The sequence below is a fragment of the Acipenser ruthenus genome, chromosome 48 (genome assembly GCF_902713425.1).
Source record: "Acipenser ruthenus chromosome 48, fAciRut3.2 maternal haplotype, whole genome shotgun sequence".
Classification (NCBI taxonomy): domain Eukaryota; kingdom Metazoa; phylum Chordata; class Actinopteri; order Acipenseriformes; family Acipenseridae; genus Acipenser; species Acipenser ruthenus.
The window spans coordinates 3,855,547-3,882,794 of NC_081236.1; the positions used below are offsets into that span (position 1 = coordinate 3,855,547).

Genomic DNA, 27,248 nt, shown 5'->3' on the forward strand with positions numbered 1-27,248 from the left:
CCAGTTTTCACCTTGTTAAAAGGCTGTTAGGCAGATGTGTAATAGCTAGCTTTCAATCCAATACAGAGTGCAGTTTATGACCTCTGTTGTTTTCTTTAAAATATAAAAGTTTATAAAAAATATAAAACAAATCTTCAATTATTCAGCTGAATAGTTTGCTGAACCTGAGCCCGATCCTGTGAAATATATTTTTTCCCTTTTTGGATTTTTTCTTTTCATGGGTTTTCCTTTTTTTGGGCAATTCCCCGAAGAAGCATCTCAGTCGTACAATATTTCATCTTTGGGTAAGATCTGCTTAAAACATAACTGTTTGTGGATTGTTATTTTATTTTTTTAATTTATTGACTTTTTTTTTTTTTTGGTTGTTCAATCGCGATGTTCATTGCTCAATGCAACTTGGACTGTTTGCTAAGAACTTTCCTTGTATATATGGTATATATTATTTGTCGTTTCCTTGTCTAAACTTTGCTGTTATTCAATTATATAAAAGAAGTCCACATTAATTGGTTCTGTTTTGTGTTGTCTGCTGGTGGTGGGATTTATAAGTCTTTGCAATACAGTAGTCACCAGTTAAGAGAACACCCCTCGGGAAGCAGGAGAAGTGTTTTATAGCCAAAGTCTTCTCTAAGATGAAGTTAGCCAGCAGACACAATATGAATCGAGCAATAATTTAATATGCACGATAACCCCCGAGACTACACGTTGTAACAAATTACTTTAGTTTTGGGCAGTAACTAGATACAGCGATAAAGAAAAAAAATCCAAAATTGCAATCAGGTAAATGACAATGTTATTTTATTGCTCAGCTCACAGAGAGCTACAACCATTAAACCAGTGGTTCTCAACCTTTTTTTAGGGAAGGCACACCCAGGCACTTGAAATTAGTCTGATGCACACCACATTATATAATCTGGCATTTGAAATTAGTCTGAGGCACACCACATTATATAATCTGGCACTTGAAATTAGTCTGAGGCACACCACATTATATAATCTGGCACTTGAAATTAGTCTGATGCACACCACATTATATAATCTGGCATTTGAAATTAGTCTGAGGCACGTCACATTATATAATCTGGCACTTGAAATTAGTCTGAGGCACACCACATTATATAATCTGGCACTTGAAATTAGTCTGAGGCACACCACATTATATAATCTGGCACTTGAAATTAGTCTGATGCACACCACATTATATAATCTTGAAACTGTAGTTTAATCACAGATAGTATTGCTTTTTATATTACTAATTGTACATAGGCAATCAGTGCATTATGGGCACTGCATTCCCAACGGGCAAATCATAACTGACAAAAATAATAAAAAATACCATTATAAACTTATTGGTACAATTGCAACGGACCATCTGAATCAGATTGATGATTAAGGTTTAAACTGGATTTAAACCTCAGGTTTAAACTTCAGATTGTCTGTTGCAATTGCATCATCATGTTTCAGGATAAACAATGTATCCATGTTTTTGACTAAAGACATGGACTAAAATGTAACAAATGACAATCTTAAACATTGCAATGAGCACTCCTATTCAAATCGAGAACAAAACACTTAGTATAAGACAAACAACTGATTTAAGATAATACAGCATTGTGTTCATTTTAAATTATTAATCAAACTATTAATTCAAATAAAAACTAGTTTAACCTCTTCAATTTATGTTGCTAATTAGGCATTATAAAAGACAAGAAAAAATGTCAGAATGCTCAAAACTGAAAACATTGTCCTTAACACGGTAAACATCCATCCATCCATATATATGTATTAATACTTTAAAATAAATTATTTGTGCTCAAACTGTAATTGAAGATAGAAGTGAAATTAAAAACAATTGGTTGACAGTGTTGTGCGTGCCGCTATTCATAGTCTGTTATGAAAGGCAAAAAAAAAAAAAAAAAAAACCAGTGCGACACCTGTGCCTGTTTTGTGGCACAGACGTGTTTAATCCTTGGGGGAATCGTTGACAGTGACACTCGGAGTTCTTGTTCCACAGATCGCAGCCGCTCTCTTTGTTTGTTCTTGATGTAAGTAAGGCTTGAAAAACTTTATTCAGACATGTAAGTTGTCGAAAATTGCTTGTCGCTATAGTTACGTCTTACGTGACAAACACACCGCTAGCTATCGGCCTACTTAGCGTAAAGTTCTTGTAGCTGATTATTATATTTTTTTAAATCTACAATACAAATGCGTGTGTATGATGAGTTAATTGTGAGCAACATTGTATTAGCTAACGTTAGCTACGTATTTCAAACGTGTATGAGGGCTTAATGTAAATGTAAAGTTAGCTAACTAACTAGGCTAACTTTAGCTAGCTAGCTAACAGTAATGTTTTCATTTCCACCAGTTGAGAAACACTGCATTAAACAGTACTCAAGCCCTCCAATAAGTATTAAGTATTCAAAGTTAAATGATAATTCTGAGGATATAAAATAAAAAATAAAAAAAACTAGAAAACGTCACTCTAGTAGCATAGGCTTAATTTCCAAAAACGTCTGCAATAACAACTATAGTATGAATTCTAGTACCAAAGCATAACAATTAAGTAAATCTGCAGAAAAAAACTATAATCACTATAGTATTACATATAGACCGAAACACAGTAGCTGAAATGCTTTAGCTAATCAAAGGGCATATCAAAGCACAAAGAGAAACGATTTGAAAATACCAACCCTATAGCTGACAGCAATAATAAAATATAGCCACACGGCTCACAGGCGGTGAATAAACAGTTTGCAGTTATACACAGTTATACAGACACATGTGGTTGCGAGCTAATGCAGTTCTTTAAAGCTTGTTAAAGAATGACCAAAAGAAAGAATAAGTTCAAAGTAAATGTGTGCTCTCCCCTATACTATCTTTCTACTGTGTTTTTGCTGTCTGCTTCAACTCGCCCACCGCGGCTTCGGTCTTGTGTCCCCCTGGTGCATGCTACACGCTGACTAGATGTGTGTGACCTCGTGGTTAGGGTAGGCACAATTGTGTAGCGCCCCCCGGTGCTTCAATGCCCCTTGAGAAAACAGCTAAAAACAAGTTTGCCAAACACTGGCTTAGCGCTGCTCCCACTAAAAGGGAGGTCCCGCTCCAGAACCTACTCTGTGACACACTAAAATAAACTGTTGTGGGATCAAAATCCCCTAAATTAATCCCTACACAATCTACTCACCCTGGCTCTCCACACAGTAGTGAGGCTGCATGCTTGCTGGAACTAGAACAAAAAAACTGGCTTTCCAGCTCCTTTGTTATACCATGTGGCTGGGCTTAACTGATCATCAATTAGTCAATTAAGCCCCAGCCACATTCCGCACATGGATTTGGCAGAGTTGGAATTAACCCCATCCCTGCCAAACTTAAATTCAAAACTTTACAACTTTATGTTCAACTGCAAAAACCTGCCATATCTAGTGCACACTTAAATTATATATAATATATATATATATATATATATATATATATATATATATATATATATATATATATATATATATATATATATATATATATATATTTAGCTATACATATACACAACAATGCAATACGTCCCTCATATGCTGTCGTTCCCTCGCAACGGCTCTGGTATACATTATCCCCTGCGTAATGTTATTGGTGGTCATCTTTGAATTGAAAGGAAACGTTAGGTTACTTACCTTAACCCTGGTTCCCTGAAAGAGAAGACGACCACTAACCGCGAGGTCGCATCGGTCGCCCTCACGGGTTTGATGGAAAAAGAGAAATGGCTTCCTCTTGATGACAGTTTTATCCCCTCGGTGGACGGGACAGTAATGTCATTGGTGGTCGTCTTCTCTTTCAGGGAACCAGGGTTACGGAAGTAACCTAATGTTTTTACTCGCATGACAAGCTCGCTCGCTCGTTGTTTTTATTTATTACTTACTTGCATGGAAACCGTAACGAGCGTATTTCTGGTCCTAGCGTCTTCCTCGCCATTCCAGTGACATCAGATTGTTTAACGCGCACGCTTTGATGAGGAAAACAAGTTGGCAGACATGGAGCAAAGAAACACAATTATTTTTACAATTACTTAACAAATATGATGTTGTCTCTACACTTGATTTGTTTATGTTTTAAGTTCAAAGTTTCTACCCATTCATTTCAATTAAAAAAAATACCAAAAAAATACGAAAAAACTGTCTATTAAAAAAAAAATGCTATTTTGTTTTAGAAAATACTGGCTAAAAAAAAAAGAACAAGCTAAGAACATAAGAAACATTTTAGCACTAATATATAAAAGACATTTTTTATTTTATGTTAGACTACTGATAAATAAAGTGGTAGAAACTTAAATTCCTAACGTGTGAGTTGTTTGAATGTGTATTATGTTATTAAACTGTACTTTGAAATCATGAATTTGTTTTCTACAAAGAAGTAGTCTGCTCCCTGACTGTTTTAGGGGATCCTTCTGAATCATATTATACATTAATTCAAATCATGTGATCAATACTGTCCATATATGGACTATATTGGGGGTTTCCCCAAATATAAACCAATCAGAAGTATTTTTTTTTTTATCGTGTCTGCCAAAATTTTGTATTTTGTATCATTTCGGATGTACAGAAAAATAACACAAACAGAAATAATGTCAGGCTTTGTTAATCTTTTCATTCTTTATTCAGTAATTATTTTCTCCCATTTTAAAAGTGGGCTTTTGATTGGCTGATTTCTCCTCAACTTACACACACACTTTTTAAATGTCTTTATAATTATAAAACTCTTTTGCTTGTGCAGTTTAGTAGTATGCATCCTGGTACCCTGTGCTACACATTATCTTTCTGTTTTCTGCATGTTAACCACTCCCTAATCCATGTGCATGCATTTCCCTTGAATCCCTACTGCATTCAGTTTGAGAATTAATCTTTTATGCAAGACTTTGTCAAAAGCTTTCTGGAAATCTAATTAAACCATGTTGTATGCTTTGCAATTATCCAGTGTTGATGTTGCATCCTCAAAAAAATCAAGCAGGTTAGTTAGACACGACCTCCCTTTCCTAAAACCATGCTGACTGTCTCCCAGGATACTATTACCATATAGGTAATTTTCCATTTTGGACCTTATTATAGTTTCCATAAGTTTCCATATAATAGAAGTCAGGCTTATTGGTCTGTAGTTACCTGGTTCGGTTTTGTCAACCTTTTTGTGGATCGGTATTACGTTTGCAATTTTCCAGTCCGTTGGTACATCCTCTGTGTCAAGAGACTGTTGCATGATCTTGGTTAGCGGTTTGTAAATCACTTTTTTCATTTATTTGAGTACTATTGGGAGGATCTCATCCAGTCCAGGGGATTTGTTTATTTTAAGAGCTCCTAGTCCCTTTAACACTTCTGCCTCTGTCCCGCAGCCATCTTTCTGACGGCTGTATTCAAAACACTTTAAATCGTACAACAGTCGGATGTAATTATTATTTATTTATATATACATGCTTCAGTTGTTCAGATGTTTGTGACGTAGTCAATAAAAAAAAAAATAATAATAATCACATCCGACTGTTTCTCCTTTCGTTATACAATTTACAGTGTTTTGAATACAGCTGTCAGAAAGACAGCTGCCGGGCTTCTAGGTGTGAGTATATCACCGGTCCGTCTAATGAATATTTATTTTACAAATCAAAACAAGAAAATGTAAATAAGCATTTGAACAGACATCGGTTTACAACATACCTATTTATAAAACTGAAACCGGACTTGCATTTTCGCAAGTTAGCTGTCAGCCAGGCTACCCTTAGAGACTGAAGGACGGCTGTGATCCTAGCCAAATGCTCTCGCCAGGTGGAGCTGTAAATAACCACATCATCAATATATGCGCTGCTGCATATTCATGATGTGGGCATAAAACCTTGTCCATCAGTATCTGAAAGGCAGCGGGCGCACCATGTCGCCCTAACGGCATGATTTTAAAGAGAAACAGCCCTTCTAGTGTTGAAAATGCGGTTTTCTCTCTAGAACTGCGGGTTAAGGGGATCTGCCAGTATCCCTTTGTCAAGTCCAGAGTAGAGATAAACTTCGCCTTTCCCAGTCTATCTAGAAGTTTGTCGACCCGAAGCATAGGATACGCATCGAACTTGGCAATAGCGTTTACCTTCCTGAAATCCATGCAGAAGCGGTTGGTGCCGTCTTTCTTGGCCACTATGACAATAGGACTGCACCACTCGCTCCTGGAAGGTTCAATCACCCCAAGTTCCAGCATGTCCAATACCTCTTTACAAACGGCACTTCGTTGACTTTCTGGGATCCGGTAAGGTCTCTCTCGTACTGTGACACCTGGTGGAAAGATAATGTCATATTCAACTAAGTTAGTTCTGCCAGGCAAGTCAGAAAAAACATCGCTGAACTCCTCAATAAGCTTACGCAGCTCCCGTTGCTGATCTGGAACCAATTGTTCCCCCATTGAAATTATTTTAGTGCTAGGAGTCTCTGGACAGGGGCCTAAATCATCCTCTATATTGCCTGGGGCTATAAATAAGACCTTGCTTGCCTGCCAGGGCTTTAATAAATTTACACAATAAATGTCATGTTCATTACAGCAATGGGGCTGTCTAATTTCATAATTCACTTTTCCTATCATCCGAATCACTTTGTATGCATTTAGCACATAATTTCGATTCTGAGGAGGGAAGCAGCAGCATTACCTTGTCTCCTGGTCAAAAGGTTCGAATTAATGCATTTTTATCTGAGCCGATTTGATGTTGTCCTGGGCCAAACGACTGACCTATGTTTTTAGACGAACCTTTTGTGCTCCTCCCACCCTTCTCTCAACAGATCAAGGATGCCGTGAGGCTGTCGGCCGTACAAGAGCTCAAAGGGGGAGAACCGTGTTGAGCTCTGCGGCACCTCTCTCACTGCAAAAAGGAGGTAGGAAAGAAGCGATGCCCAATGTTTTTGCTATTGTGTTACAAAATGTCTCAGCATCTGCTTCAAGGTCTGATTAAATCGTTCCACCAAACTGTCTGTCTGTGGATGATAAACAGATGTCCTGATTGGACGTATTTTTTATATTTTATATACCTGCTTGTAACAGGGGAGATCTGGACTGACTGTCTGGCACATCCGTATTACTGCAGGTAGAGGGCAGCAGTCTCGTGGGATCCGCCTGTCGGTCATGGCGAAGACACGGAGAGGTGGGGAAGAGGGTGTGTGTGCTTTCCCTCTCTCTGAGTGGCTGGGGGGCGGGCCTTGGGAGACTGCTCGGCCCATAAGAACTGGCTTGGTTGTGCACTCGGATGGCCGTGTTGGGGGAAATACAGTGTAGCTGGCAGAAGAGGCCAGAGTGAAACAAGGAGCAGACGAGCCCGGCTGAGGGGGCAGCCTTTTATACAGAGCAATATAAATACGTACCCGAGGGGACGTGTGTAGAGGTACGGGGAACCCTGGCCAACCCGAGTATATAGGCACAGCTGAGTGTAGGACGGAGACCCGTGCTGACCGGCTTAGCGGCAGTGGGGGCACTGCATAAGCAGCACTTTTGTTTGTAGTTTTATTACTTTCTTTAAAAAAAAATGTAAAATGAATGAAATGAATGGGTGTAAATGGAAAAAAATGGTAAAATCTCAATAAAAGAGTATTTTATTACTGTGTTTCATTTTCCCTTTTTCTTTCGCCTTCTGTTTTCATTATTATTTTTGAGCACTTGAAGGTGCACGGATTGGGATACCTGTGTTGGTAACCTCGTGGTCCTGGTTTACTGTCGGCAGTATCCAGACCACAGACAACAGCGCCCTCTGCGGGCTAAACTAAATGAAAAAATAAAGAAGTAAAATAAATAAATCTGGGCACCTGTGCGGTGTTTGCAAATAAAATCTTCTGTCTCCCGTGGCAGTGAATACCTCACCCTTCCACACTGCTGTAACGTGTTAGACGAGAAGTTAGTTCCATGATCAGTCAAGATCTCTTTGGGGATCCATACTCTAGCCATAATCTGCACTAACTCTGTGGCTATTGCAGCGGCACTAGTGGACCTCAATGGAACTGCCTCTGGGTATCGCGTTGTATAAGGAGGTGACTGAAAATGAGCGATTATTATTATTATTATTATTATTATTATTATTATTATTATTATTATTTATTTCTTAGCAGACGCCCTTATCCAGGGCGACTTACAATCGCAAGCAAATACAAATACATTCAAGTGTTACAATATAAGTCATACAATAAGAACAAGAAATACAATAATTCTCAAGTGTGACAAACCACAATTCAATAATACAGCAGATAATAGTGAAAGTTACATCAGGATATGATTAAGTAGTGATAGTTACATCAGGATATGATTAAGTACAAAATACTACAGATTAAACACTTGGGAGATTACAATATTCTGAGGTACAGGATTAAATGCAGTAAAATAGGGGGCAGATAAGAGCAAAATAAAGCATATTTAAATGAAGGGTGATAGTGTCCCAGGATACAACAGAGGAGTTCTACAGGTGCTGTTTGAAGAGGTGAGTCTTAAGGAGGCGCCGGAATGTGGTCAGGGACTGGGCAGTCCTGACATCTGTAGGAAGGTCGTTCCACCACTGCGGAGCAAGGGTGGAGAAGGAGCGGGCTCGGGAGGCAGGGGAGCGTAGCGGAGGTAGAGCCAGTCTTCTAGTGCAGGCGGAGCGGAGAGGTCGAGTGGGGGTGTAGGGAGAGATGAGGGTCTGGAGGTAGCTGGGTGCAGTCTGATCAAGGCATCTGTAGGCTAGTACAAGAGTCTTGAACTGGATGCGAGCGGTGATCGGGAGCCAGTGGAGCGAGCGGAGTAGTGGAGTAGCGTGGGCGAAGCGAGGTAGAGAGAACACCAGGCGAGCAGCAGAGTTCTGGATGAGCTGGAGCGGACGGGTGGCGGACGCAGGGAGGCCAGCCAGGAGGGAGTTGCAGTAGTCTAGGCGGGAGAGTACCAGGGCCTGGACCAGGAGCTGGGTAGCATAGTTGGTGAGGAAGGGTCGGATTCTTCGGATGTTGCTCAGGAAGAATCTGCAAGTGCGTGCCAGAGTGGAGATGTGCTGGGAATAAGAGAGGCAGGGGTCCAGGGTGACTCCAAGGTTTTTAGCTGAGGAAGAGGGAGTGTGGTAGATTCCAGAGGAACAGAGATAGAGAGATCAGAGGAGGGGGAGGAGGAGGGAAAGAAAAGGAGGTCAGATTTAGAGAGGTTGAGTTTGAGGTGATGCGAGTGCATCCAGGAGGAAATAGCAGACAGACAGGTAGAGATACGGGAGGAGATGGTGGAGTCAGAGGTGGGGAAGGAGAGGAAAATCTGAGCATCATCAGCATAGAAATGGTATGAGAAACCATAGGATGCGATGAGGGGGCCCAGGGAGCGGGTGTAGAGAGAGAACAGGAGAGGACCCAAGACTGACCCTTGGGGGACTCCAGTCAAGAGAGGGTGAGGTGTGGAGGTTGCTCCACGCCAGGTTACCTGGTAAGTGCGGTTGGAGAGGTAGGAGGAGAACCAGGCCAGAGCAGTGCCAGAGATCCCCAGGTCAGCAAGAGATGATAGTAGAATAGAGTGATCAACAGTGTCAAAGGCAGCAGAGAGGTCGAGGAGAATTAGGACAGAGGAGAGAGAGGCAGCTTGGGCACACTTAAGTGAGTTGGTGACAGAGAGAAGGGTGGTTTCAGTGGAGTGAGCAGAGCGGAAGCCAGATTGGAGAGGGTCAAGCAGAGAGTGGTTGGACAGGAAAGCAGAGAGCTGGCGGTGTACAGTCCGCTCGAGGGTTTTGGAGAGGAAGGGTAGGAGGGAGACAGGACGGTAGCTCTGGAGGGAGGTGGGGTCGAGGGTAGGTTTTTTGAGGAGGGGAGTGATAGAGGCTTTTTTGAAGGCAGAGGGGAAGATGCCAGAAAGTAGAGAGGTGTTGAGGAGGGAGGAGATGAAGGGGAGTAGAGCAGGAGCAGCAGCTTGAAAGAGGTGAGTGGGGAGGGGGTCCAAGGCACACGTGGTGGGTTTGTGACCCTGGAGCAGGGAGGAGAGGTCAGAGTCTGAGAGGGGCAAGAAGGTGGAGAGGGAGGGCGAGTTAGTAGGGGATGTAGTGGGTGTAGGGGTTGGAGCAGGAGGGGGTGCGGGGGAGGGAGAGGTGTTAAAGAGTTTGCGGATATCTGAGATTTTAGAAGAGAAGAAGGAGGCAAAGTCGTCAGGGGAGATAGAGGAGGGAGGAGGAGGAGCCACTAATAATTATTATTATTAATTGTTTATTTAGCAGACGCCTTTATCCAAGGCGACTTACAGAGACTAGGGTGCGTAAACTATGCATCAGCTGCAGAGTCACTTACAATTACGTCTCACCCGAAAGACGGAGCACAAGGAGGTTAAGTGACTTGCTCAGGGTCACACAATGAGTCAGTGGCTGAGGTGGGATTTGAACCGGGGACCTCCTGGTTACAAGCCCTTTTCCTTAACCACTGGACCACACAGCCTCCCTGATCAAAAGACACAGCACTCAACATGTATTCCCTGTCTGATGTAAAGAAAAAAAAAAGAAAAAAAGCCTTTCTCCTTTAATGCATATACAATAAAAGTCATGTTGTGCAATGGCATACTTTTCTTTTCATTCTGCTTACTCGAGAAATATTGATTGAGACATAGCCTCAATTCTCTTCCTTGTCGGCATTGTCACCCTGCAGTGCAGGCTCCATGGATCGGGGTGTGTGGCAAAGTGGTAAGTGTTGCGTGCAGTGCAGTAATCCAACAAGAAACGATGGACAAACAAAGTACGGGTGAAAAGGTTTCTGTTTATTTTAATCCAGGGGTCTGATGACCAAACAGAGACAAACAATGATGGCTGGCAATGCACAACGATGTGTATCGCACAGTAAATTATGATAGGTTGCAGTCCCGTTTACAATAAACAATTATCCCACAAGAACAATAATCCCAATGCAAATACCCAAACACAAACACGGTCACATCTCCCAGTGAGTACTGTAGTGCTGGTCATGAATTTACAATGTTATTTTAGTGAACAGTCAGTGCGTTGTTGTCCGGGTTTTGTGCTGGTCATGGGCGACAGCTCCAGATCGTGTTTAGCCGTTTAGTCTAATACTACACAAGACAAACAAGACGATATAGACAGACTGACAAAAAACAAACAAAACACTCACGTTCTTTTTAAACACAGAAATACCGGTCCTTTCGGTTCAGTTTCAAAACCACAACAAAGGAACCCACTGGTAGCTTTAAAGTCGCCTGCAGAAAGAAATAGCTATTTGGCTTTGTTTCACATCATTTTTCGAGATACGGGCAGATGTTTTGAACACATTGGGGTCATTCCATGTCACTCAAGCAAAATCCAGGAAGATTTCCACCTCAGTAGCCCTATGAATACTTCTGCACAGATAGGCAGTTAGGCTTTCTATAGAATACTTACAACATACATATCAGAATGGTATTATTTCGGTGCTGGGGGCCTCAAAATTGAAAAATGTTCAATTGTCACATTTCTGAGTGATTTTTTAAGAAATTAAAGTGCTTGCTCCTTCTAAAGTAGTACAGATATTGCTTTCAAATTGCTTAAGCGTGTTCATAATGTAATTGGTGTTCTTTATGCAGCTGTCACCTACTTTACTGTCTGATTTAATGACCCCACAAAATAGCTTCAGAATGAAAATGTCAAAGATAGTCACATCTTTGAAGGCCTGAAACACCTTGTGGAACACAAGCTACCAAACTTATAGATGAGGGTTTGAAGGACTTGTGGTAAAAACATTGACTTGGTAATCTGTCTGCAAGATTCTTTTTCCAATGGTATATGAAAAGGTATTTAACCCTTTGAGGTCCTATGTCGGACCTGGACATTGCAATTTTCCCTTTCCGGTCCAATCATCAAAAACATGTAAAAAAACAGGTCTCTAGTCGTTTTTTCTCCAGAAAAAGCTGAGAAAACCATTCAATGGCCGAGTGAGACCAATAGGAGCCAAGAGAAGCCGAAAAAGGGGCGTATCTCATGAATACAGATAGCCCCGGCATCACATAGATAACACAGACATAAACAAACAAGATAGCTGCTTCTGCATCCAGCGTTCAAAGAATATCACAGACATTTGCAAAGCTTTTTTTTAGATTCTTTAGTAATAAAATAATGACTTGGATCACATTATTGAGGAGTTTGGTGATAAAACGAGTGATCAGGAGATGATTTATCGATATGCACTACTATGTAGAGGTATGTGGAAAATACAGTGAACGAGGGGTGGGGCGAGGCTGGAGATGCAGTACGGAGTGTCCTGTTGATATGCAGTGCCTTTTAAACCTGTTTTACTGTGAAGAAAATACTTTTAAACAGCGCGTCTAAAATAAACTGCGCACGTGAAAATAAATTGGACCTGACGCGTCTGAGACGCACTGAATAAATGGACCGCTAAGGTTTAATGCAATTTTTGGATGTCTAAATTACAGGTTTCTGCAACACATATATTTGTTGCAGGGCAGAACAGGAATGAGTTTTACGACATGTTTTTGAGTGAGTCTCGTGATGGCTTTTACTAAAAAATATGGCGCCACTACCAGTTTAATCTTATTTAGCGCTGTAATCTCTATGCTGTAAAGTCTCATGTTTAAGTTTTAATAATTAATTTGAAGAACCAGATCAGTAATACAGACAGGTTTTATGCTTGTCTTTCACTTTTTTATTTTATGCCAACATCAATTTTTGAGATCTTTGTGCACTTATTTACTACAAATATATTTTTTTTTTGCATGGGGTTAATTTATAAACTCCTCTTGCTGTTTTGCAGGGTAATCGGTACTGGTGAGCATTGTCGCTGGGAACCATGGACAGTTGTAGCATTGGGGCACACTGTGGCCAAGAAGAAGACTGCCATAAAACAACATACACAAAGAATACTGGAATCCTAAAACTTTTGGAACTTCCACTTGAAAAACGCCAGTTACTACTCAGAAGAAGCAACTTCAAGAATCAAGACTCTACTACAACTGTGTGTTATCATCATGAGAAACTTTTTCTTGGAAAGTACTCCTTCCTGCAAAAGGCCTGTTGTGATCCTTTCCGTCTTCATGCAGATTCCTCTAGGAAAAAGTCCCTGCGGGCCATTAATCTTCAAACAGCAGACCAAATCAGCAGCATCACTGGAAGCAATGTCCATCCAGGACAGAAGCTCTGTCCAATGTGTAGAATGCACAGCCAAGCTCACTCTGAACCATCAGAGGAGTCTGATGAAGACAACATGGATTATCTTAACCTAGTTGCAGGGCCTTCTAGAGAAGATGCCACGGCCATCAGTAGTCTTGCAGAACAAGCAGTAGGCAATATGAGTACCAGCTTAACAGAGGCAGGATTCTCTCCTGTGAAAGTGATAAAGGCGAGTCGGAGAGACGAGGTAGGTGACGGAAAGAGAAAAGCAGCAGAAGCCAAAGAAGCTGCAGTTTCACATTTATCAACAGGTTTACAAATCCCACCAGCCATTTTTGATAATTCAGGCATGGACAGGCAAGGTCTGATAGATGCCCTTAAGAACAAGATGATCCAAACAGTTTCCAAGCAGAATCTGTTTACATGGTGAAGAAGGCAAGATCTCTCAGAAAGATCCAGTGCTAACCAAGAATGGGAAGGACCTCCCGCATGTGTCAGACAGCACGTCCCCTGCTTTTAGGCTCTCCCTGTCAGCAGGGAGAGCCATTGATCAAGAGGGCCACTGCAGTTTTGCAGGTGCTGTGGTCTACAGAAGGCGAGGCATGGCAGTCAATCTTTGATGACGAACCTGCCCCTGCCCCCCCCCCCCCCAGTGCATTTTCTCTTTGAGATCCAGTCACCCTGGGATCACCCGGGTACAGCTCCGGCTGTTTCCCGGTCTATGGACACCCTATATATAGCGGAGGCTTCTATTGCTGCATTGTTACAGGTGCCTAATTCAGCACTCCTGTCCCAGGATGCTATCTGCCCCAACAACAGTGTCGGGTCTCGGAGGTGATCCTTAAGCGTGCCTATTCAGACAGTCAGACAGTGCATTCGACGCACTGCTGAGCAACTTTAGCAGCATTTTGGTAGCTGACCAGTCACATTTGCTGCGGTCCCTCTCCGACAACCACTGAGAATCACTACTACAGCTGGATGCACTGCGTCTGTTTAATAAAAACCTGCTCTGTCTGTCTAAACTGAATGGGCAGACGGTGGGTAGAAACCTGGCTGTGTTGGCAGCCGTACGTAGGCAACTTTGACTTTCCCAGGCTTTCGTGCCTGATGGGGACAAAGCGAAGCTGTCGGTTGCCCCTGTTACACCAGGGTATACCTTTGGTCCTGCGGTGGATGAGTTGCTGCAACGCTCTCACCACAAGCACCTGCTGCCAGAGGTGGTATTCAGAACCAGCTTGCAGCTGTTCACCACGGAGGCTATATTAAGTTCTGCCTCAGGCCAAACTACAAGGTGAGCAGCAAACCCTAAGGGTATACTGCCCTCTGGTGGATGATGGAGATGGTTCAGTCTGGAATTAAATACATTGGTATTTTTCAAGATTTAACCACTTCAACACCATGACGTATGCACATACGTCGAATGAAAACTTACAGTACCATGCCATATCTGCGTATGTCAAGTTTCCCATTCTATTCTATGATCAGTTTCTCAGTCTAGTGTTAAAGTTTAATTCTCTAATGCAGTGCTAGTATTAATTCTCTAAGGCAGTGCTAGTACTGTGGAATGTGCAATGAAAGTCGGAGGAGGGTCAGGTGACATTTGTATCCAATTGCGTGTCATGTAGCGATTCCAATCTAGCTGTGGGCATTTAGAAGACTGAGATATACTGCGGGAAACCATTCAACTTTTACAAGTTTTATTATTAGTTTAACTTGTTTAGTTGTAGTTTATATAGTTTTTAGCGAAAGCTAAACATGGCAACGTACGTGGTCTTTCTATAATGAGCAACGGGAGTGAAGTTGGTTCGGAGGATTTCGATACCAGCGACAGTGATGCTGACTTATCACTCAGCGATGATGATGAAGAGGATGTGGAGCCAAGAACAGTACAAACTGTACAAACAGAAGAGCATGCAGCTACTTTACAGGTAAGCCAGCTGCAAACGGGAAGCTGTTTGGTTTGAAATGGCAGTGCTGTGACGAAATACTATCAAAACACAGCACTGGATACAGGGAATAAGGCAGCCAGATCCATCACAATGCCTGTGCAAAGTAGCTGCGTACACGCATTTATGACTATCCCTCCAACACGAGGGAAGCAGAGACCGTAAAAAAAGGTACAGGGTCTGCTACGAAAATGAAAACAAAAGAAAAGACAAAAGAAAAATGTGCAGTAGTTGCGAAGGCAACCCCGGGTTCTGTTGTATTGAACATTTCAATAAATGGCACAGAGCAAGTTGATAGTGGCACACGTTTTGATTTAGTTTGATTTTTATTTGATAATTACTGTTTACTGATTATTATTAGCAGCATTTTTGTTTTCATTGTTCAAAACAAAACAAAACAAAAAGTGTTTTCATCTCTATATTGAATATGGATATGTAGTACACAGGAGCATAAAGGGTTAATGAAAAACACAGTTTAGGTTATTTATTTGTGTTTTATTCATCATATGTTAACATTATATAGCAATTAGAGGTTTGACATCATTATTATTATTATTTTCAAAATCTGGTACCTGGGAAGGGGTTTCATTTTTACATCTTAAGTTGTGGTTAAGTTAACACGAGAACCTCCGGGTTTATGCTACTACCTAGAACCGCCAGCAGTAGTCATTTTGACGGGTACATTTTAAACAGCTTTGATATGAAAATGAAACACAAACTATCAGATACAACTTAAAAGTTTTATTTATGAACATCATATCTAACATTTGTATAGCAGAAACACTCTATTTAAATGAAAAAATAAACATAAAAGGCTTTATTTTTTAAATGAGCGCATATAATGCATGACGTAAAAAAATTAAAAACTATAATAAAATAAACATTTCAAAAGAAAATATTGTGTAAACTGTAAACTTGTTATATGTAGGCCTACATACACAACTGTAAAATCGAAATAATTATTTATAAAAAAAAATAACATAAAAAAGAAAATAACTCAGTTCCCGTTGTGTAACGGGAATGCGCATTCAGGGAAACATACTTCAAAATAGTATTCGCACAATCCACACAGATGTAACGCTTATCAACGTGTGTGCATTTACCACATACTGCTCTTTCACACTGGGCACAGATATTTAGTTACCTACCTGGCATTGTTTTCTGTTGCGCACTGTATCCAGGTTGAGCTGCGTTTCCCTGCCACTTTGCAGTTTTCTGATCGAAATGTTTCTGCCAAAGCTCCGTGGCTAGCATCATAAGAGATCTCTCCTACTGGTATTTTCATTAAAAGCCTTACTGTATCATTCAGAAGATGAGGTAACATTTAATAATTAATTAAAATGATAAATATTGGACGTTTATGATTTAATTTGGTACTGCATTGTGTGAAATCACATCAGAAGAATAGAACTTCACGGACCAAAAAAACTGCTGCTGGAGACAACAAGGACAGGACTTCTTGAATAAAAAATCTTAATTCAAACGACGAATAAACAATGTAAGCTCTAAAACGTTATCACATGATAAATCACCTCTTAATGAAGAAAAAGCCGTTCCTCAGTGAAACTGTTTCCTGGAAATCAGATTAAGATAAATGTTTTTAACATTGCTTACTAAAGAAAACTTTGTTGTTACAAAATCTAAAAGTCTGCTAAAATACACAAAGAAGTAAACAAAAGAATACTGAAGTTACTTAAAACCAAACTACTTTAGAAATCTGCTCGAGCCGGCGCTGAATTGCGGGAACAAACAACATTGTAACACAATGTGGAGGAAAAGGAAACCGTTTTGTGTGTGGCTTCGTTGCATTGTGGGTCACTGAGTCCTGAAGAAGAAGCCACATTGATTTTTTTTCAAATACGTTGACTAACTAGTGTGGAGAATACTAAATCTCAGATCTCAAGTTTTAAAACCAAGCGCTTTTAACCAAGCTCAGAAAGCCATATAATTCTTCATTTCAAGACTGTTCCCGCTTTCTTCACATTTAAGTACTGGTAACTAAACAACTTATGAATTTCCACGGTGCATAAATAGATTGTATGATTAATTCTGTTTAAATTGTGTATGATGTAATTATTAACCTATTTTGAATTATGTCATGATAAAATATATGAATACATTACTAAATGTTAAAATATATTCAGAATCCTAATTGCAACTCAATATATAGTTATTTTTTCTTAGACATACTTTATTATACATTGAAAACAAATTATCACAATCTAATAGAATCTTTTTCTTATTTTTGTAACTTTTAAAATAAAAGTATTTTAACTTTCAACAAAATTTATCCGTTTTGTTTTTGCATGTCAAATAAGCACTGACATACGATAACATTGAATTGAACCAAAGCTGAATACTGTCTAAAACATAGTCATATGTCACGTGAATCATATTTTATAGCCAGAATTATATGATTGCTGTAGAATACATGTTCATATGTTCAGTGTAACCTTTGATTCCACTTAAATATGAATGTAGTTTTAATGGTGATATCGAAGAATATTATGAAAAAAAACATACATAATTTATATAAAAATATTGGCTTGACATAAATACAGGCGTGTCTATAGATGGTATTCAAATGATGTGTACTTGTCTTAAGATAGTGTAATGATTTATGCTGACAATTACTTTATCATACATTTTACTGCACACTATCTGAGCCGGAGGTTCAACAGCAGCTGCATTCAAACAGGCCAGGCGACTGGTTCACCACGATGGACCGCAAAGATGCCTATTTCCACATCCCCATGAAACCAGCACACATGAGGTACCTGCAGTTCACCTTTCAGGGAACAGCGTACGAGTTCCGGGTCTTGCTGTTTGGCCACTCTCTAGTTCCCTGTGCATTTTCGAAGTGCATGGAAGCTACCCTGGCCCCATTGAGACTCAAAGACATCAGAGTTCTGAATTATTTGGACGACTAGCTCTTGTGCCCAGTCTCCAGCTCAGGAAGACGCTCACACAGTCACCTTACATCAGTTGGGTCTTACGGTGAATCATGCGAAGAGCCAGCTCATGCCTTCTCAGACAGCATGCTATCTGGGAGTGTGCTTGGACTCCAGGTCCATGCTGTCCACTCTGTTGAATGGAAGAGTGCAGAAAATAGCCACCTGTTTAGAGCTTTTTCAGCTCAACAAAGCATTCACTGTAGTGACATTCCAAAAAATTCTGGGCTTGATGGCATCAGCTTCACAGACCCTAACTTTGGGTCTCTTGCACATGCGCACTCTGCTGGCATGGTTCAACAGCACCAACCATTGGCAGTGTCTCATCACTCTCTAAAGGCACTCTCTTGGTGTACTCAGCCTGCCCATCTACACCTTGGCGTAATATTGGGCAGTGTCACCAGAAGGGAGGTCATCTCCATGGACGCATCCAGCCTGGGCTGCGGCACTGTGTGGAATGGCAGGGGGGTCCACATCAATATTTGGCAGTTTACTTGCAGAAATATTTGTAGGAGGTTTGAGGAAGACATGTGCTTGTCCGTACAGACACACAACAGTGGTGGCATACATCAACCACCAGGACGGCCTCAGATCTCCCAGCTTTTGCTCTGGGTGCTCCGCTGTGTCTGGAGAAAATCAGCCAGGACCGGGCCAAGGAACTTTTAGTAGCCCTTTATTGGCCCAGGAGACTGGTGTTCAGCTGATACATCTCCTGAGAGGCCAGCTGTGGACACTGCCCAAGCGCCGCAACCTGCTCAGGCAGACGTAGGGGAGTTTATGGCATCCCAATTCATCAAGCCTGCAGCTCTGGCTCTGGTCCCTGAACGTCTGCCTTTGAGCCGTCTGGGTCTTTCCAATAGGATTATTGACACCCTGCAAAATGCCAGAGCAGCGTCCACGCGTTCCTAGTACTGGTAGAAGTGGGACGTCTTTCAGACGTGGTGCCTGCCTCGGGGGTTCGGCCCCATGGCCTGTCCCATGGCAATTATACTGCAATTTGTGCAGTACCTGTTTGACGAGGGGAAATCCCTATTTCAGTTTGCCATGTCAAAATGGACAGACTCCCCAGCTTTGGCTGCCTATGAAGGATATTGTTCCTCGCTGGAGGCTTAACGTGGTGCTTGAAGCACTTATGAAGCCTCCATTTGAGCCCTTGCATTCAGCTATGCTGAAATATGTATTGCTAAAGCAGCTTTCTTGCTTGCAATCACTTCTGCAAAGCAGGTGAGTGAGATGCAGGCAATCTCAATTGCAAAAGCCTGATTAATTTTTGCAGAAGCAACCAAACCTGCTTTTTTTGCCCAAAATTATCTCAGCATTTCATGTCAACCGGTCTGTGGAATTGGAGGCTTTCCATCCACCTCCTTTCCAGTCAGACAGAGAGCAGCAGCTCCATACAGTACGTTCTGTCTTGTGTGGGCACTAGTGTATTATATTGATAGGACGAAAAATTGGAGGTAGTCCGAACAGTTTGTCTGCTATAGGGCTAATTCCCAAGGTCAAGCCCTGTCTAAACAGAGGCTGTCCAAATAGCCAACTTGCCCCCTCCAAAGAAGCTCACTGCCCATTCCACCAGGGGCATGGCAACTTTGTGGGCTTTATTCCAGGGTACATCTGCCAAGGACATTTGCAATGCAGCGGTGTGGGTTACTCCCCATACCTTTACTAGGTTCTACAGACTGAATGTCGTGAATCCTCAAAACCCTGGCTATGGAACTAGTGTTAAGGGCTGCTTCCGAGTCAACCTTACAACACAGACAGAGAGGTGAGTTCTCCCTCAATTTTTGTACTTCAAAGGGAACCATTAACATTCAAGGTTGCTGCATCCATGATTGAAGCAGGCTTGAAGGAAAAATGACGCTGAGTTGTGTGTGTGTGCAGTCCTTTTATACTCTCGGGGGCGGGCATGACTGCGTCACAGAGGCTCGGCTGAGCAGCTGTGATATATTTAATCAGGTTTAGGTCTTTAGGTAAATACCCATTTGGTAATGATTTCATTTCTGTTTCAAGGAACCAGGGTTATGACAAAAACCTAACTTTTTCCTCAATGTGCACACTACATGTTGTTTGCAAGGAATACAAGCCTGTCGACCTGCTCTGCATCCAAGGCGTCAGGCTTTGTGTTCACATTGAATACTTACAAAGCACTTTCAAAATGGATTTGCTGTTTGTCCGGATGGGACCAGCAAGTCAGATGATAGTTAACACTTGAGCAGGAAAAAAGAACACGCCCACTTCTTGCCTTTGGCAGAAATACGAGTTTGGTGCGATTTCATTGATAAACTAAATAATGAACTATGAGCGTTACAAAAAAATAATTGTTCAACTGATTATCCAGTATTTATCTCAATGTATGTAATGACGAATCAATTTTCGATTTAATTGTACCAGCCCTAATTATACACACACAGCAGTCCGTCACATATCCAACTGTGGTAGGACCAGAGTAAGGGTGGATATGTAAAAAGTCAGATGAATGAATCCTGTTTTAAATGCCATTATACACAGCTGTAACAATTAATATGTTCATACAATTATTGATTTGAGATTCAGCTTTTATTGGGAGCTCCCCTAAATCCCTTGTTTAGAAAGATACAGGGTATTAAAGCTTGTGACAGAGTAGCCATCTGCCGTGTGGGTGAGTGCATTCGCTGCTGAGTGACAGGCAGGTGATCGAGATGGAGGTTGAAGTTGATACGCCCCCCGCAGGTGAACTGGATTTGTTTACATATCAACACACAGCTCATGTGACACTACCATCAATGGCAGCGCATGGAGCACATACAACCCAGTGTACGAAAACTTAGGTAGGATCTACAATATCTAAACTAATCTTCTCTGTTCAATAATAAACTAACATTGCTGAAGAGGCTGATCATGATGGATAAACGGTTAGGGCGGATATGTGACCTGTGGATATGTGACGGATTACTGTATATATATATATATATATATATATATATATATTATTTATTTCTTAGCAGACGCCCTTATCCAGGGCGACTTACAATTGTTACAAGATATCACATTATACATTATTTCACATTATACAGATATGACATTATTTTACATACAATTCCCCATTTATACAGTTGGGTTTTTACTGGAGCAATCTAGGTAAAGTACCTTGCTCAAGGGTACAACAGCAGTGTCCCCCACTGGGGATTGAACCCACAACCCTCGGGTCAAGAGTCCAGAGCCCTAACCACTACTCCACACTGCTGCCCTAAATATATATATATATTGTAGAAAGAGCGGCGTCGCCTTTAAGAAATGGCGACGCCATTTGAAAAACTATACAACCCAGGAACCTAAGCTTTAATAAGGAAGGCGGGGTTTCTGGGTATAAAGGGAAGTGGAGCGGTACAGCAGGGGGTGATCGTAGGGAGCACCGCCGGTGTGTACTGCTGAACAGGGCTCAGAGAATTGAAAGTGCATTAAAGTGAACGTTTGGTTTCGTTTTGAGTAAAGCTGTATTTTGTTTTACTGTGGGCGTTTATCCTCTTTGTGAGGTAGTCTTTTGTTTTGTTAAAGTTTAATTTATTTTTATGAAATACCGGACAAGAGACGCTGGCTACCGGTGACGAATTTAAAACAATTCCGCAGTTTCCGTGACGGTTGGGACCGTCACAACTGCCGTTTGTATATGGGTGTATGTTTGTCTCGGGACTCAGAGGGAAGCGCGCATGAAGACGCAGCACAATTAGCGAACTGTAATAATAAGAACGGAGGCAACGGTCTGGAGTTTTGGGACGTGGCTTTTATTGTACAGACAGGAACTGCAGTTTCCACAGGCGGTGTAAACAAACAAGGATATTGTGTTTGAACTCTGGGATACCCCCGTGTTCCTGTGAAGCACTGGGACATTGGTTGCAGGGGTTCACCCCCACAACCAGGATACAATTCCATTTGCATTCTTGTGGATTATTACCAGTCTTGCAGCGATACTCCAGCTGTGGGTGTCCACGTTGTTCTTACCTATCACCTGTGTTCAAGGATACTCCAACAGGGGGAGGAGAATCTCTCTGTTCTTGTCTGTGTTTCAGCCAGTTCCAGCAGAGGGAGTCTGCGTTACCCTGACCTGTTACAGAGGCATTCCAACAGAGGGTGTCTTTGTGTTCCTACCTGCGTTACGACAAGGCTCCAGCAGAGGGAGTCTGCGTTGTCCTGACCTGTGTTACAGAGACATTCCGGCAGAGGGCGTTCCTTCTTCTTACCTGTGTGGCCGAGAGACTCCAGCAGAGGGCACCGGGTCCATACTTACCTGTGTAGCAGGAATACTCCACAGGGAAAGGACTTGCAAAGGCCTCGGCCTGCTGGACTCGGTACTTCTGAATCAGTTAGTGAGGGACGAAGAAGTGAGCTAGTTAGTGACCCGTACAGGGCTTTACTCAACGCAGAGAAAGTGATAATTTGTGTAAATATTGTAAATAAAGAATTACTTACCTGAACATTCCTTGTGTCTGTGCCAGTCGGTGGAAGCAAAAGGAGAGTCACACACGGGAGTACTCTCCTGGTTTGTTACAATATATATATATATATATATATATATATATATATATATATATATATATATATATATGGTGAAATTATGTAAACTTTTGGTATTTTAAGCTTATCACGAGAAATTCTGTGTCCCTTCAATAGTAAAGCCACCCCTGCTATTAAGGCAAGATTTTGTCAGCCCCTTGAATGACCTTATTAACACCATATTTAAATAAATAAATCAATCACTAAATAAATAAATAATTGGAATGTTTTTTTTTTCAGCAGCTACTAAACAGCATCCTGTGTGATGTCATGGACAGTGTGAAGATGGAATCTATCCCAGTTAAAGAGGAGTTCCCTGAAATTGAACTTGCCCCCATTAGAGTGGAGTTCTCTGGGCTGGTTTTCCTCCCTATTAAACAGGTGCTCTATGAGATGGAATGTGAAAGCAGTCAGCCAGAGGTCTTGGAGATTAAAGCTGAGCACAATGAATTGGAGATCCCACAGACCGAAGAACACCTTCCTGTTAAACAAGAAGAGGTGCTGGAAACTGTCCGTATTAAACAGGATCCTCCTGAAGTAGAGTTTGACCACATGGAACCAGGGAAGGAAGAATCCGAGGACTTCAAACCAAACATCCCTGAGCTGGAGCCTGTACTCCTGCGGGAGTGTAGTGTGGTGCTGGAGAGAATATGCATGAGAGAGCAAGGAGTTGGAGAGGAAGGCTCTCCCAACAGCATGCAAGGAGATGGAAAGGAAGACAGACGGTCATGTTCAGAATACAGTCTAGCAGGTGAGTGACTCCCAGTAGCTGTGACATTTGTCATTCTAGATTGTGTGATATCCACAGTGTGGTTGAGAGGGAGGGAGCATATACAGCAGGTAAGATTACTAGACATTTGTTTTTCCTGTACCGGGGAAAAAACTTTGAAGTCAGATTTTGATCCCAGGGATCAGTTTCACCAACATCAGTCTTTACTGACTTTGCTTTGGTATTAAGTTTACGTTGGCTTTTCTAAACTGCAAGCCTCCACCGCTGAAATGCTTTAATCCACTCCAGTACCAAGTCACATGCCCCAAAACTTCAAGCAGTCCCTCTACTTTCTTTCCTGTTCATATTTTCCAGGTTCCAGTCCAGCAGCTAAAGTGAGGCCGGGCGATGGAGAATATCCTGACTGTGGGAAAGATTTCACTCAGTTAGGGCATTTTAAAAAACACCAGCAAAACACCAGCAAACCATATCACTGCTCTGACTGTGGGAAGAGTTTCAGTCAGTCACACAGCCTTGTTTCACACAAGCGAATTCACACAGGAGAAAAACTATATCACTGCTCTGACTGTGGGAAGAGTTTCAATGACTCAGGACACCTGAAAAGACACCAGAGAATTCACACAGGAGAGAAACCGTATCACTGCACTTACTGTGGTAAGAGTTTCAGAGACTCGGGAAACCTGAAAAAACACCAGCGAATTCACACAGGAGAGAAACCATATTCCTGCTCTGAATGTGGAAAGAGTTTCAATCACTCGGGAAACCTGAAAAAACACCAGCGAATTCACACAGGAGAGAATCCGTATTCCTGCTCTGAATGTGGGAGAAGGTTCAGTCACTCGGGAAACCTGAAAAAACACCAGCAAATTCACAGAGGAGAGAAACCGTATTCCTGCTCTGAATGTGGGAGAAGGTTCAGTCACTCGGGAAACCTGAAAAAACACCAGCGAATTCACAGAGGAGAGAAACCTTAAAGAGCATATTAATGGGACTTTTCACTCATTCAGGAAAAGCATTAACCTTGTATTGAGTCCCTGTGTAACCTAATCGGGACACTGATAATCGGTATTTCTACTTAAATGGGACAGAATTCTGGGGGTGGTTCTTCCCAATGCTATTTGTTTAATTGGGACGTCACTTTGTTATTTGGGATACAGTATTTTGAAATGACCAGAGATTGCAAGACAGGTTTCTCCTTCCCCACCTGTGACTCCACCATCTCCTCCCGTATCTCTACCTGTCTGTCTGCTATTTCCTCCTGGATGCACTCGCATCACCTCAAACTCAACCTCTCTAAATCTGACCTCCTTTTCTTTCCCTCCTCCTCCCCCTCCTCTGATCTCTCTATCTCTGTTCCTCTGGAATCTACCACACTCTTCCTCCACTAAGAACCTCGGAGTCACCCTGGACCCCTGCCTCTCTTATTCCCAGCACATCTCCACTCTGGCACGCACTTGCCGATTCTTCCTGAGCAACATCCGAAGAATCCGACCCTTCCTCACCAACTATGCTACCCAGCTCCTGGTCCAGGCCCTGGTACTCTCCCGCCTAGACTACTGCAACTCCCTCCTGGCTGGCCTCCCTGCGTCCGCCACCCGTCCGCTCCAGCTCATCCAGAACTCTGCTGCCCGCCTAGTGTTCTCTCTGCCTCGCTTCGCCCACGCTACTCCACTACTCCGCTCGCTCCACTGGCTCCCGATCACCGCTCGCATCCAGTTCAAGACTCTTGTACTAGCCTACAGATGCCTTGACCAGTCTGCACCCAGCTACCTCCAGACCCTCATCTCTCCCTACACCCCCACTCGACCTCTCCGCTCCGCCTGCACTAGAAGACTAGCTCTACCACCGCTACGCTCCCCTGCCTCCAAAGCCCGCTCCTTCTCCACCCTTGCTCCGCAGTTGTGGAATGACCTTCCTACAGATGTCAGGACTGCCCAGTCCCTGACAACATTCCGGCGCCTCCTTAAGACTCACCTCTTCAAAGAGCACCTGTAGAACTCCTCTGTTTGTATCCTGGGACACTATCACCCTTCATGTAAATGTGCTTTATTTTGCTCTTATCAGCCCCTATTTTACTGCATTTAATCCTGTACTTCAGAATACTGTAATCTGCCAAGTTTTTAACCTGTAGTACTTTGTATTTAATCACATCCTGATGTAGCTATCACTATTTAATCATATCCTGATGTAACTATCACTATTACCTGCTGTATTATTGATTTGTGGTTTGTCAAACTTGTACTTTACTTGAACAAAAGTTATTGTATTTCTTGCTCTTATTGTATTACTTGTATTGTAACGCTTGAAATGTTTTTGCTTACGATTGTAAGTCGCCCTGGATAAGGGCGTCTGCTAAGAAATAAATAATAATAATAATAATAATAACTATCACTGTCACTGTTATCTGCTGTATTATTGAATTGTATTTTGTCACACTTGTACTTGCTTGAACCAAAGTCATTGTATTTATCTTGCTTTTATTGTATTACTTGTACTGTAACACTTGAAATGTACTGTATTTGCTTACGATTGTAAGTCGCCCTGGATAAGGACGTCTGCTAATAATAATAATAATAATAATTATGCTGTGACTTTATTTCAATGTCACAGAGGCTTCTCTGCAGTCAGTTTAAATGCAGTCAGTGCCTGTGAGCGGAAATATGCAGAAAGGAAGCTATTCCTTAACTCATCTGATATACGAGTCAGGAGAAATCGTTAACTCAGTGTGGTAAATGAGTTTCAGAGTTTAGCATTTATTATTATTATTATTTATTTCTTAGCAGACGCCCTTATCCATTTAAACTTAATTAATCTGAAAATAAATAAATTGATCAGAACGAGTATCCCAACCCTCGTATATAGCATCCCAGAGACAAGAATGCACCGTCCTTACTGGACAGTTGCCTAGATGATTCATTTTGTAAATTCATCATGATTCTAGAACCTATGAAATGATAGTGTCCCATGGCTGTATTTCGACATGAATGACAATATTGCGTGAGGTGTGGGTTTGCAATGTGCGTTGTCCATGCTTTTATTTTAGCCTGCTTTTGTAAGTTGGCCCAAATAATACAAGTGTAACAAGCATGTGTACGGATCTTAGGTACAGAAAGGCATACAGATTTTACACTCTGGTGACAACATACAGTTTTATACTGTGATGAATTACAAATTAATATGTAGCTTAGCTACAACTGTAATAGATTAAGCTATCATTACAGAGCATAAAATCTAAAATGCAGTCTGGTAATAGAAATAAACAGGGGGAGGAGGGGGTCTATAGATTTTGCAAAGGCTTTATGTTCCTTTAGTATAGATAAATAAATGCTGATGCAAGGCCAGGACCTTGTTAAATTGTGTTATGAAGACATGTATGTAATCGTTGTTCTTGTGAGACTTGACTACAATTAACACTTAAAAGTGTGCAGATTTAATGATTGATTAATATTAGTGCTGGGACGAACACGGAATTTATATGTTTGGATATTGGCTCATTGACTTTGATTTGGAAAAAGCACAAGTCATTTTTTGACTTGGGTGCTAAAAGGAACATTTTAAAGAACTTTTAAATAGCAAAACTGTAAATAGTTATGATGTTGACAGCTACCCGCAGAGACTTTGGTGCAACACTAATTTTTACGTTGTGAATGGGGGACTTTCAAAATAAAAAACGTTTCATGGTAATCTTGTCTATGTCTATTTCTACTATCATTATTTTTACTGTGTACTGTTTTGCATGTTAACTTCATTAATCTGAAATAGTTATATTGGAAAATAATATAACTATGTTGATGCAATATGCAGATGTTATGGTTGAAAACGCATGGTATGATTTTACAAATGCACATTTTTAAAGGCTAGCGCGATCTTTGTCACATTTTATTTATTTATTTTTTTAATTCCTTGCCATTGCCGTTTTTTCACAGTAAACAGTGGTCATAGACACATTTTCATAAAGTAAAAACATGAGGTTTACTTGTGCCTTATTGTAGCTGAACAAAACC

The 27,248-nt window shown here is 41.4% G+C and overlaps 1 protein-coding gene across 7 annotated transcripts; it reads left to right on the forward strand.

The window, feature by feature from the left end:
* Positions 1-26,928, forward strand: LOC117407873 (zinc finger protein 79-like). 7 transcript variants are annotated; one of them, XM_059014675.1, is made up of 5 exons: positions 1-284; positions 6,786-6,878; positions 12,732-15,015; positions 22,755-23,265; positions 23,599-26,928. In XM_059014675.1, exons 3-5 carry the CDS (start codon positions 14,869-14,871, stop codon positions 24,216-24,218), a joined length of 1,278 nt encoding a protein of 425 aa, XP_058870658.1. In that variant the 5' UTR covers positions 1-284; positions 6,786-6,878; positions 12,732-14,868; the 3' UTR covers positions 24,219-26,928. The 7 variants fall into 7 exon arrangements, with proteins under 7 accessions (XP_058870658.1, XP_058870659.1, XP_058870655.1 ...); XM_059014676.1 differs by having other exon boundaries at positions 22,758-23,265; XM_059014672.1 differs by having other exon boundaries at positions 12,732-13,334.
* Positions 26,929-27,248: the final 320 nt, after the last annotated feature.